Source organism: Hylaeus volcanicus, chromosome 1 (assembly GCF_026283585.1).
Source record: "Hylaeus volcanicus isolate JK05 chromosome 1, UHH_iyHylVolc1.0_haploid, whole genome shotgun sequence".
Taxonomy (NCBI): Eukaryota; Metazoa; Arthropoda; class Insecta; order Hymenoptera; family Colletidae; genus Hylaeus; species Hylaeus volcanicus.
The window spans coordinates 2,340,453-2,354,246 of record NC_071976.1 but is presented as its reverse complement, the minus strand read 5'-3'; the positions used below and the strand labels follow the sequence as shown (position 1 = coordinate 2,354,246).

The following is a 13,794-nucleotide window of genomic DNA, read 5'->3' as shown; positions in this document are numbered from 1 at the left end:
TTTGAGTGTTTGAACGACTACGCGATTTCTGAACGAAAATAATACATTAAGATCGTTTAGAATCGCATGCTTTTATACGCTTTACATAGTCAACTATTGAAAAAAAAAAAACCAAGTACTACTCGAGTGAAACCGACGAACGATTTAGTATATTTCGAGATAAACTACTCGTACTTCTTTATTTAGTTGTAGATACGCGCATCTTTCCATTATTCATCTTCGCGGAGCATCTGTATAGGAATACGCGCGACAGGTCCACTTAGGATGCATCATACCGTGCGGGGAAGCAACGAATTTTTATTGTCAACTTTCGTATCGTATAACGTTGTACGGCGAGCTCCACGAAGGACCAGGATATAGAAGATTGTGCATGTGAAGAGCGTGGTCGTGGACATACAAATGGTTCCAACGTTGTGTACGTTGGGTTTAGCTCGGCGCAGGTGGGGGAAGTGGGGGAGACTGGCGTATTCTATGGGCGGGGCTTTTGCCAGCTGGCAGATGTTTCCCGCGCGGCCGCGCCATTCCTCTAGCGTAAACCTACGCGACGCGAAAGTAGTTCCTTCGTAACGCGTTAAATATTTCTAACAATAGCTCGCCGAGGATACGGCTAGGTGTACCCAGTTATCTGCCACGAACCGAGTGGACGACCAGCGTTCAACTACCTGCAGGAAACCGTGGAAACTCTGCGTGAAACCGAAGATGAGCTATTGCGGGATTGGTCCAAAGAGAGTCGTCGACCAGGGCAGAGCACGCCGTACCGTTCACCCCAACCGTGTCCACTGAACTTTCCGCGAGTGCAAATAGTTGTCGAGTTGTGAATCTTCGCGCACGTAGTGTCTGTGTGCTCGGTGACGATACCGTACCTCTTCTCGACACAGAGGATTAACCAATACATTCATTCGTGGTCTATCGTTGCCAAAGTTCGCGAGTGTCGATCAGAGATGGGAATAACGAGAATCTAGATGAAGAAAAATATCGAACGAAGAGTTAAAGCTAACCTATGATGCGTTGTTCGCTTCGATGAAAAAGTACAGTGGGAGTCGCAAAGTGTCGATATTATTTCAGTAGGAGAAATAACTGTTCGAGTGAATTTTGCGAACGAATTTCCGTCTATTCGAGTAAAATTCTGGCCGTCTCTGTGCTACTCGAATCGGAGTGTTCCAGGAGGGAACAAGTTTAGCATGTGCCGCCACGTGATCGATTCGACGGAGCATGTACGTGAAACGATTTTTCGCGTCACGACCAAGTTCATCGGACGATTAATGTGATATGTCTAGTTTCAGGCGATCGTGTTTCGTCTAGCAACGAGTTTCACTGGGAAATTCGAGATCGTTGATTCATGCCATCCGCGTGCTCGTGCATCGATTGCAGTCGGTCCGAGTGATCGGTATATAGTGCGCCAACGTTGAAGAAAAATCTTGGTGTCGCGCGTATGCGTGGTAAAAATAGATCGTGTCACGAGTGGGACAAATTTTGTTGGAAAAAATTGGAAGCGAGGGGTGCCGACGCGGAGCGAAGGGGCGCCAGAGGAACCATAGGCGGCGACGGCCCTGAAGCCGGCGGCGGAGTGATTCGCGGTTCGCTGTGGGGGCCCTCAGCTGTTTCCCGCCAAAGATCGCCATTACAAAACGCGTTCGGGCGTTGTGTGTGCGCCGCGCGGAGTGGCTGTCCCGTGGACAAATCTCGGTGCGTGCCACCGGCGGTATAAAATATTAATTACGAGTTCCGGTAGAATTGGTGTGTCGTAAGGCCCTGAGGAGGTGCGCGTTTGTTTTTAGGGTGGAGTGTGCGAGGTTAAGCCCCGTCGTCTTTTTCGCTGCCGCCGACGACGGCTGCTGTGGGACGTGGAATCGCGCGGCGGGATTCACAGTGCTACGGACCAACGAGATATGTCAGTGTTTGGTAGTGAGGATCGAATTCTGCTCGAGGAAATCGTCGAATCCGCCGAGGAACAGGAAGTCAATTTGTGCGGGTGAGTTTTCTTTCTATACGTACGTGCGCGATATTCGGACATAGGTTAGAAATTACCAACAACATAGAATATTCGTACGAGCATACTCGTGCATGCCACTTGCTTGTTATTACCTCTTGGATAAATTGAAATACCTCGTTAATTAGTAAGTTTCCATAGATAAATCCAGAGATATAATTCGAATTCGAATTTTTCCTTGGATCAGAGCCGAGTAAAAGCTCGATTACAAGAGTTTTGGCCAACTCTGGCCATACGCGTGGAGCCTAGGGAATCCGGTGCGAGTTACATACGCGTTCTGTCGCGTGTACGTCAGCGTAGCGTATAGAACGGAGTGCCATGCCACGTCATTAGTGACTTTAAATATACAGTGTAACGCCTTCCTCGCGAACTCTCGCGAGCGAGATGACACGAATTTATCGCCGGAGGGAGGAAGGCGTGTGTATGTTCTCCTGGTCGAGTCATACCGTTTGCTAGCGTATCGATGCCCCGTTCCCTCATTTCCCCTCGCCTATCCTTGTCAACGATTCCGTTCGCCGTCGTCGACGTCGACGTTTGCCGTGGCATTGGCAAGCCTCGGTAATCGTGGCATGAACAGTAAAACGTGCGCACAATACAAACAAAATCCTAGTAGACTCTCACGATGGCCAGCTGTCGCGAAGCCGGCCGGCCGGCTCGCTTGGCCGGCTGGCACAATAGCCTTCGGTCTTTCGAACATGACGCAATTACGCGACATTCTTTTTCGTTCGACGCACGAATTTCGCCTAGTTTCCGTCGTTATCTTCCTTATCGTCGTCGTTCGCTTGATTTTCGAGTCGCCAGGAAAATTCGCACGGCCTGGACGACTTCGATTTGCGCCCACCATGCGTTCACGCCCAAACAAGCATGGCGCAGGGAGTCGAGCGAATATTCCCGTCGAGTAGTAAATAGTAAATAAACGACGTGAACGGGGTTTCCCAATGAAATTTGCACGGTGTACCCACATCGTAATTTGGTGGAATTTTAACATGCTGCGCGCGTGTGTGTATTTTTCGTGGTTTCTTCATACTTCAAAATTTGTTGTTTTGAGCGTGGAAGGATTATTGTACTAATTGCTAAATATTGAGTGTTGGGAGGATACGCAGTTCTGCTCTTTTTTTTTTATTTTCGACCTGGTCCATTATCAATTTCCTTTTTGCGATGCAAAACTAAAGATTAGGAAGAAAGAAAATAAAATTACAGAAACGAGTAAGAATAGAGGAAAGTATGTAAAATACGAGATACACGGTATATGTAAGCGAGCAATTTGTTTACTTCTGACTTATGTGCCTTGAGTCATCTTTGGTATGATCACACGTGACGCATACGCACAAAAAATACTAAATTCGTTTGATAAAAGTGTGCGGTAAGTTATATTTATAGGTGATACATGACTCAGAACACATACGAGTCGAAACGCAAATAAGTTTCCTGTTCGACACTGTCGAATTGCCTCTCTCGCGCAAGTTTCTTTACTAACAGTTGTTTCCGTTAACTCGTTATTTTATGTTCTTCTATTTATATTTTTAGCCTCTCCTTATCGATCAGGTTGAAAATAAATTTCAAACTTTATAGTAACTTTACGCACGGAAAACTTTTTAATTCGTTACCTGAAAAATAAAACATCCACTCCATTCCTGTAAATAAAATTGACGTCGAGCTTGTTTCGCCACGGGGTTAGCGTTACTCGGCATATTTTTCTATCGAATAGCAACAAATCCGATCGAGTGGCACTTTTGGTTAAATATATCGCGGCTGGAATAAATCATACCGGTTTTCTGCGAAGCTGCGACGGTAAACGGTCGCCCGAGTGGGCACCCGTGGTCGCGATTAATCGTTTCTCGGAATGTTATCGCGAGTTGTCTAAACAGGTTCGGAATGCATGTACGGTACTCGAGCGTTTGTATCTCTCGACTCTCGTACACTCGTTTCCTCCGTTTCCCTCGGCGACTAGCTCGCGAGTATCACGGTCACGTTACCGATCGAAATCAGCGAAAAGAAAAAAAAAACACCGACTATCGAAATCATATAGATCTTCGAGAGCAAAGTTGTGCACTCCGTTTAGTATGTCCTCGCGTAGTTTCTTTCCGTCGATTCTCTGTTTTCCTTTTTCGCAGTTGATTCTCAGAATCGGTTTTCTCTCTCCGTTTTTCTCTCTCTACCCCTCTCTGTTGGTAGCTTTTGTTTACATTCGTAGCGAACGGTGCGGAGCGAAGCGGTTTTCAGTTCGTCGGGGCGCTTGTTCGCGAACGCGAGCGCAAAAAAAAAAAAAAGAAAGAAAAAGGCAAAACAAAAGGACGAGGAAAGCGAGTTCCTTTGTATACGGCCGAGTGACCGACAAGACCGGGGGTATACTATGCGCCGTTACGTAAAGCAACGTTTGTTGCACAATAATGGATTTCTATAAATAACTCGGACGCATGCCGCTTCGGCGCGACTTCTTGTTTACATACGCTCATCACCGCACCATTACGTTCACTTGCATAGAGCTTCGATCCTATCGTCTACGTATGTGTCCCGCGGTCCATGCACCGAGGATAGACGAAATTATGGTCGAATAGTAAGCGACCGAACGGAACACTACCTCGGCGTCTCTCAATCTTCCTTTATTCCGAAAAGCCTCGACAGTGTTTCAATTCAACGTTGACTAATTAAATTAACACGTTCGCTTCAGTTTCTTCATCCTTTACTTCAAACTTAGTCGAGAATATTCTACGAATTTTGTTGTTTCCCGAAGTTCACGTGGAAATTTACCTTTCCTGATCTTCTTACCTAAAATTACCTCTCGTATTCAACGAGACCGGGTTTCTCGAGTATCACGGGTCATTGTCAATATTATGAACGTGCGCACTTTCTATTGTTGATTCGATTGCTTGACGTACACGCGATAATGCACAGGTAATCAGAAGCGTTACGAGTATGGTGTAAGGAACGCTGAACAGTGCACGCCATATAGCGTTGTGTAGCTTGAATGAAGGGTTCGTTGCGTCGAGAAACAAGGAAGATACATGTGCGAACGATTTTACACGTTATAAAGTTCTTATTGGAGGTATCAAGCGTAGACGATTGCATTTATGCACGCGGCATACCTTATTCATTGTTTTCTTTTTTCCATTGAGAATCTCGTTTATACAGAATCGAATGAATGTGGGAGTTTATAAACACGATGTTGGGCACGAGTTCGTGCATCTTGGACAGGATTTGCTACGTAATCCATACGAATGTATTCGATGTCGCATAGTGACATTAATTATGTTACGTACGAGTTTGTAGTATATAATTTTTGTCCTCAATCAGACTGACACTTTGGCCACAGTTTAAATTTGATGGTTCCTTTATCAGAGCGGCGGGAATTGCGAGAAACACTTTTTACTAGAAAGAACATCTGATACGTGTTTATCCACTCATCACGCGACCCACGGTATCAGCTGATTAAACGCTACGCCATTACGTAATCCGCGCGATTGATACATCGCCGATCGTGATAAATTTTCACCCGTAGCTTATCGGAGCTTTTTTCACGGATTATTTTTTTTTTGCACGCTATCTGCCATTTCGCGTCGTGAATTTATAATTGATCATATGACTGCGCAAATATTAGCAACCTACCGAGCGTTACATTCGATTTTGTTATTTAACGCGCATCTTATTTCTAGTCTGATCGATCCGAATATCATAACGTCGTCTATTTCGTAACATTCAGACGTTTGTTTCTCGTGATCGTTTTAATTATGTCATTATTTTTTTTTTTATTTGCGTCGACGCTATCGCTTTCATTATAGGTAATCGTGAATCAGACTCGTCTACGAAGTTATTTCCACGTTTGCGTCTTTGCTGATATATTTTTTTTTTGATTTTAGTCACGAGTTCATATGTCTACAGATTGCGGTTGATCTCGTATACACGTGCGCGTTTCAAAGTTCGACTTTCGATTTTTTTAAATAAGTGCTCGCGAAATGCTCGTGAAACACAATCAACTCGTAAATTTCCTTCGTTTTTATTCATTGCCAGCCATTGATTACGTTATTTATTTCGCTGGCGAGGAATTCGAGTTACGAGTTATCGAATTATTGCTCAACGGAGGCATAACCTTCGCGAATGGAACGAGTCTGTAGGACTCCAAAAAGAGGGTCTCCTTTTCTAAATGGTTTATGTAATATTAACGTCTAAATCGTCGTGGAAATCCACGATCCCATAGATGTCTTCTTGTTGGTATTAAAAATGCCTGAGGGTCAATAGAGACCCTCAGAAATTTTCCTAAAATCTCTATAACCCCACGTGGCTCTCAAGTTCCTTATCCAAACTACCGTAGAATTTTTCCCAGGGGCCTAGCGCAATTTGATTTACAGTGACTTGGAAAGAAACATACGCGGCATCCACTGCGTGGTTTTTCCACGATACGTTACAGATAAAATTACTGTCGCTCGATGCCCTATCGATTTTCTTTCGGTATTTGCGTCAGTTCCCTTTGACGGTGTGCGTGCACTCCGTGCTCTCTCGGTAGTTATTATCATCACATCGTTTATCAAGCGTTGGAGAATAAAACTCGCTCGGCTGATGGTACTTTTTCGTTCGCTGGTTTGCACGACTTAATAAATCGGTCGAGCCAATCCTGACCACGGTCAACGTGGTTGCACCACGTCGCGCGTAGCTTTTTATATACAGACACGCACACCTATGTATAGGAGCAATTTGCAGTGCTACGAGTAGTCAAAGTAGAGAGAGAGAGAGAGAATCTTGGATTGCCTACTGCACTTGCGTCAAGTTAATCTTCGTCGATAGGTGCACGCGCACTTGATGCAAGCTTTATATACGTCGCGAAAAATTACGCTCTTTATGTCCTTTCGATCGTGCGTCCAGGTCGCGATTATCAAAATATGCGATACAAAATAATTTGATGAGTAATATCGAAATAAATTCAGGTTCTAGGCTGGATTTTTGTTCACGATGATAAATACCAGAACACTCGTTAAAACTTTGATAAAAGAAATCAAATTAGACAATTTTTCTTCGTACAAATAGTGGCGAAATTGTTCGACAAAATCACATTTTCTTCTTCCAACTCGTTTCGGAATTGCTTTGGAAACGTTCCCGGACCTTGACTGTTCCCAATGGAACGATATTTTCCTCTCGTCTCGTTCTCGTGTTCCCTGAACCGGTAGGCGCGTTTGCCGCCGATTATAAGCATCGTGTAGAAACGAGCCGCGCAACTGTTCAAGCGACTTAACCCTTGGCCGTAAGTACGGCGTGTAACAAGATTTGAAAATATACAGCTCCAGCAAGTGTTAAGTCCATTCCTAGACGAGGCCAGCAAAGTGCTGAGATTTTGCAGTGCAACGACGTGACGCCGCGACGCGTCATACACGTTGCTCTTTTGCGTACCAACTGGAGAACGGTATTATACGTTCACGGTAAAGCCGCCTCGTTGGGAAGAACCGGTAATCGATAAACGCAAACACGGTATCGCTTTGAAAACGCGCCGTGTGAATTATACGCGGCGAGAAGTCGCGAGGTTCGCCATCATTTTTCGAATAGTTTAACGAGAAATTGTTCACCAGATTTTACGAGGGTGAAGAATATAGTGACTTGGCCCTCTGCATTGGAACGGTGATCCAGGCGTCATAATTGTGTCGTGAGAACTAGTAACAAAATCCAGCTTAACGGAATCAATGAAAACACGATAAGGGCGATGCGCACGGTGCACAATATTTTTACATCGCATCCTGCTCCCGCGATAGTGCGCTTCGTACAGACAGTGGCCTCTTTTTCTGAGTCATTTCGATTCCTTTTTTTTTTTTATCTTGCCACCGTAGACAGTTAAACTGCGAAAATGGCCTCCACAGTTCTGGAACGCCTTCCAGTTCTGAAGTCTGCCAGCAGACAACAATGGTTTCTCTGTTGACCTCTTACACTCCACGTACTCGCTGTGCACCGAAACTCACGACACATGTGTGAGTATGTGTGTTGGTATCGCACGCGAATGGAGGCGTAGGGACCAACCTCAGACGGAAATAATGCCTCCGTCTCACGCCCTTCTCTTTCTTCGCTTTTCACGGTTGCGCCTCGCTATCAATACTGCCTTGATAATTCTATCTCCGTCGCGTTTCGACACGAGTGGAACACCTCTGGGCAACAAATTTCGTCTATTCGCTATTGTAGGTGAATTTTGTTAAATATCTTGCACGATTACATGTCATAGTTATTCCGCGTCATCGTGGTTGACGTACAATTCCAAGGAGAATTAATTAATTACCAGCTTCACATACAAGAATTACTCGTGCGTTAGTCCTACAGCGAAAGACTTCTCTCAGTCCGTTAAAAAAATCGCCCCGTTTAGTTTGAGTCCTGTCCGAAGCGAATCGGACGGCTGTAAGCCGAGTTAAAGACCATTTAAAGTTTTCTAACTGATCGGGCCAAGTGAATGAGAGTGACCTACAAAGGTTCCTGGAAATGCGTACTCGTAGTAGGAAACAGATTTAAAAAAAAAAAAAAAAACTACAACCGAGCCGAGCACGAGAGATAGAAAAAGTATTGACGCAGAAATAAACGCGTGACAAAACTTGCCAAGCCAGGGGAGACGTCGAACTCGAGTACGGAGTGTTTTTTTCGTCGCAACATCAGCGTAGGGAACAGACCCATTCATTCCAGACTTTTTCAGCGACGAAATTTTCCTTCAAACGTTTATATTCTTCCCATTATACTACGAATCTCTAATATATAAATATAGATAAATGGGAGTAGATTGGAACGCTAAACCTACCGCGATCGAAAAACGAACTTTCTCAAACTTTTATGTACTGTTCTTATATATTATACGATATATAAATTATACACAATTGTTTCATGGGATTATTCAATTTAGTACCACGTGAAATATCTTTGCATTAAATTGAAACAAGTGTCTTTAAAACTAGTCTTTTTCTTTCTTTTCTTTTTTTTTTCGTTCAAAGTTGTCTTTTCTTCACCATTCAAAATTTCTAACTACGTAAGAATTTGGCTAGTTCAGGTGTGCGTGGAACACTGATGAATATCAAGGTTTACTTTTGGATAAGATAAGTTTAACAAGGAGGCTTTGTAGCGCGAGAAGCTAGATTCTGCGCTTCCTTTTCGAACCTTTCCTAACTCACTTTCGAATGAACTTGTTCGAGTGCCAAGCCTCCCAAAAATCGAGGATTTAGGAATCATTTCAAGACCATTTTCGTGTCTCCTCGCCTGCTGATGGTTAACAAAGGGCGACCAGGACCTTTGGGATGGAACTACCTGGATTTTCAGCCGCGCCAAGAGCGAAAGATAAACTTGCACCCGGCTTCCTTTTGTTCCCTGACCTTCGACCGACCTGGTCTAGCATTTTGAAAACGCGGCTCACAATGCACGAAAGTTCCTCTTCTGCTATTTTCGTGGAACCTTTCCATCGAGACCTTCACCTTCTGGTTGCTCGGCTTTTCATCACCGTCAATGATATAATTCGTTCTGGAAATCTTCCTCGAACTATTTTATTTTCAAGATTCTCTTCCCGTTTGCCAACTTTTTTTCTCAATTAAATACGTGTACTATTTTTTTTTTATTCTTCTACTCGCGAACAAAACGCGAGGGAAATTCGCGTTAGCGACGTGAAATTTTCGTTTATTTATAAAACTCCGCACGTGACTGAAGGAATTCTGTATTCTCGTGGCGAAAAATAGAGGTTTGATTTTTAGAGAATATTTTTATCGTGGCCTTCTGCTCGATTTAAAACGTGATTTCATTCGCGATTATTCTATTATCATATCGGTAATAAATTTGTTCAAAAGCGCTCGGGTAAGTGCCTCGCGCCTGAGAAATGTAGGAGCATTAACATATATTATACACGCTTCGTAAATATCTGAGATAATCTGAGATAAATAATTGAAGAATAATACCCGTAACTCTCAGAAGACCCAAAAGAGTCTCGAAAGACTCGTTTTATTTACTCGTCTCAAAAGATCAACGTTCAGATTCACCGATTACCGTCGATTCGAGCAACAATGTACAAATGTTGCTCGTAACAGTGCACCCAGTGTTCCATCGATGGAACTGCTTGCGATTACCGTGGCGCTATTTGTTGCTCTTACAAATGACTGCCGAAGCTTTTCATTCGTTGTGTATTTTCTCAAGAAAATTCGTTTTCGCTAACTAGACCAAGATGAAACATCGACTGCTTCGATAAATATTTATTTGACCAGCAGTCGATTGCTCGACGCGACAGAAAGAAGGAAAAATAGAAGAATCAGGGACGTTCTTACAATCTGACGCACCGTACAAACTACCGGCCGTCATTGGCGGTCGAAATCCCCGACAGCTGGTCGCACTCGCATTCCGATCGTCATCAATATAAATTGTCATTGTTTTCGTCGCAGGTGTTACGCACGTCGATTAATGGTCCCGTGTACAGGGCGTTCCTAGGAGGGCGTCACGAAATTTACAGGTGCGCAGCAAGTTGGAGAAAAAGGTCCTAATTAACTGGGAGACTAATGATATCTAACGATGTCTTAATTGGGGTTATTTATTAGATGGAATGATGTCGTGATACTTTAGGGTCATGGAACAGTCCATTAAGCTATAAGTAGCCTGTATCGATGTTCCTTACTCGGTTACAAAGCAGCATAAATAGTCCCAATAACAAACTTTCTTAGGACAAAGGCTCGACAGCACAGTTTGCGTTCGAGTTACGGAATTATTCTTCCTGTATCGAATAAAACGAGAATGTCGATTGAACCTGCGTGCACATATTTCTGGAGCAAAAATAACTTGAATGGAATCTCTACGCGCGCTCGTCCAGAAGATTAAATAATAAAAGTGGAAAATGAATTTCGCCCGATACTATTTCGCGGATGTTAAAACGCGGAGGAGCACAAAGAGGAGAGAGAGAGACGAGAGAGAAGGCACGTAGACTCGACGTGGCGCCCGCTGGCCTGTACCTTACGTCACACAGCTAAATATATGCCTGGCTGTTCCCAATCTCATTCCCATTCTCGTTCTTCATTTCATCCTGTGTGAGCTAACGCGACGCCGAGCGTCCTTACTGCCAAAGACGTCCGCGAAATTGGCCTCCAATCTTTCCCTCTTACATTGTCTCTTTCGCCTCTGTAACCCGATCTAACGAATCATCTACCAACGTTGCACAACCATTTCCCTAAACGCGATCCTAAACAGTCAGAGGAGTATTGCATAGGGACTCTAGTGATCGAGTTATTAGCGACACTTTTTCCACAGTTTCTAGTGACAGTTATCGTAACAGGAAATTAATTATCCACCCTGTAATTTCAAAGACGGGGTCTTCTTTCTCTGGTTACCGATAATTTTTCATTTTCAAACAAAATATCGGATCCATATCGAAATGTATCAATGAAGAATTTATATCGGAGCAGGATCCATGTATTATGAAAATCGTAATATAATTACGCGTTTTGGACATTAAATGGATGCAGTTGTCGAATAAAAGTATCCGATTTCGACTTTTCCCAGCATTGTGTTTCCGTCGTTAATGCTTGCTCGGCTAACCCATACCCCCTCGAGTTAAAGGTTACGTTTTATTTTATAAACTCGCTGCAAATTGGAATTATCGAATTTCACAAACGTTTATTTAAAGTTTAAATTCAAAATCTGAACGAACACAATTTAATACAGTGTTCTGAAATTGCATCGAAGTTCTTCAATAATATAGAGTACCTAATAGTTTAGTTGGAAGCAATACTTTAATGAAGTAGAAAACAAGTCAAAAAGTCATAAAATTGTAATGTTGTCGCAGAGACAATTTATACGACTCGAGATGAGTCCAAGGAATTATATTTGGCACGTCTCAAGCGACGAACGCTGTAGTGCTCGAAGTAAACCACCCAGAACGAAGAATCCGGAAGAAGAAAGAGAAGTCGTGGCCTGTATGTTCGTTCCTGGTTTTGTTCTTGATCCTGTTAACATCTGTCGCGGACAGCTTCGTTTCTAGAAAAATTCCCTCGCGGCAGCTGCCGTCTGCAGCGATCTTTACGCTTACTCGCTCCTATTTTTTCCTTTGCGAACCATAATGTCCAAACATCTCTGTAACGAACTGTAATCGAAACTTATCAGGACGAAATGGCCAATCTTCCATCTCGGTCGTCCGAGTAATATGGCGTTTAAAAGAACAATGAATTCGATTCGTTCTCTGATATTGGAGCACTCCTCCAGTAGAACAAACATAGCGTTTTCTAATTTTTTTTAAACACGAGAAATGTTATACAGCTGACACGGAGATAGGATAGTTGAACCGTGAAATATAATTTTATCGTTCTCAGAGATTTATTTTTTGACTCGTCGCTCGAAATTCGCGCATTCGTGGTTTTCTTTGACTGCCAGAACGACTGCAGAGAAGATAGGCCTGTGCCTGATAGGCTTCCCTCGTGGGGAGAGGTTTTCCGAGGCTGGTTAGGGTGTTCGAGCCCTAACGTAAACCAACATCCACACTGAAACTTAGGGACAGTACAAACATGCACTAACACACTCCCTTTCACCACCATTTGGAGAGCGACGTGCAGTTCCCCTGTTGTACCTAAACTTGGCCTTGGGTGTGTATATAGGGTGACTTGAAAAATTTTGTCCTGCAGCAGTGTCGCTTTCAAGTTATCGGGACAAGTTATCGTTTGTTTCGCGTCGATTGTTTGTTGTAACGTTGCCTTTGAACGAGTCGAATCAACGTATAGAGGAAATTCATCAAATTGACATAAAAATAGATGATCGATGATCCTCTTAGAGGTACTATGATTTGAAATAAACAAGAAATTGTTTAATACTTGAGAACCATGACGATGTTTGTATGACTAAAGTGATTTTGCAGGAAATGACATTAGCAACTAGATATTTGTTACCGCACGGAATTATACAACGGTAAAAATATCGCCTATTTTACTACTACGCTACTACCGCTAAGTGGATAATTTTTATCGCAAAAAGTACATTTCACTTGCAGAGTGCTTTATAAAAAGGTTACACGAACTGTTGCGCGTCTATAATTAGGAACGCGAAAGATATTTTTAACGTAACTTTTTAAATTTAACATTCGTCGTATTTCTCAATCTTTTAACATCGCCAAACTCACGAATCCTGTCCAGACTTATCTTAATTATCGTCTTCGGAATTAATTTCCGTAGTTCCTGAAAAGTCCTGTCACCCATTTCTGACCAAAGCGTTAAAAAAGCTTGGAAGTACACCACGCGTAATTCAACGCGTATCAATTCCAATCCGATAGTTAATAAAACACCAGGTCGTGTGGCGATAGAATAAACGTAGCACCGGTGCCACGAGTATTCCTCGTGTTCGTTTGGACCGATGAATGAAACCGTTAAAGACTCTCGAACGTGAATTTGCTCAACTTTTCGCGAGCCTTGACCTATTCCTATCGTACGACGCAACATCAAACCGTGTATTTCCATTCGCGAGGCACCGATTGGGAGCGGGACGCTAAAACGGAAGCGAGCCAGCCGGCGTGTTTCGACTGCATTTCATTGATCCCGGTCGAGGGCTTGAAAAAGCCTCTCCCGAAAAGTTTCGAGTGGTAGCGCGCGTCGGAGCGGCTCTTTTTTGGAGTAGCTTTTTTTTTTTATAACGTGGAGCCGCACAAGACGTCCTTTCCGGTCGTTTCCTAGTCGCTCGCAGCTGATAGGCAGCAAGAGATAGCGAGGCTCGTGCGAAGGCACCGGTAACAACCAGCTGAGTGGCGCCAGCCATCAGCTGTTGGTGACTCACGCGACCAAGAGCGTCGAGTCGCGCCACACACACACACACACACACACACACACACACACACACACACACAC

General features: G+C 43.6%; 1 protein-coding gene across 3 annotated transcripts in view; it reads left to right on the top strand.

Annotated features, from left to right (window-relative positions):
* Positions 1-442: 442 nt before the first annotated feature.
* The window catches only part of LOC128883091 (helix-loop-helix protein 11), a 134,594-nt gene continuing 121,242 nt past the window's right edge, over positions 443-13,794 (top strand). Inside the window, exons 1-3 of one of the 3 annotated variants that reach the window (XM_054135103.1) lie at positions 443-1,214; positions 1,278-1,686; positions 1,779-1,972. In XM_054135103.1, coding sequence (XP_053991078.1) covers positions 1,890-1,972 — 83 coding nt within the window. In that variant the 5' untranslated portion in view covers positions 443-1,214; positions 1,278-1,686; positions 1,779-1,889. Of the gene's footprint in view, positions 1,215-1,277; positions 1,973-13,794 lie in introns of all 3 variants that reach the window. The other 2 variants (XM_054135108.1, XM_054135113.1) reach the window with 2 other exon arrangements.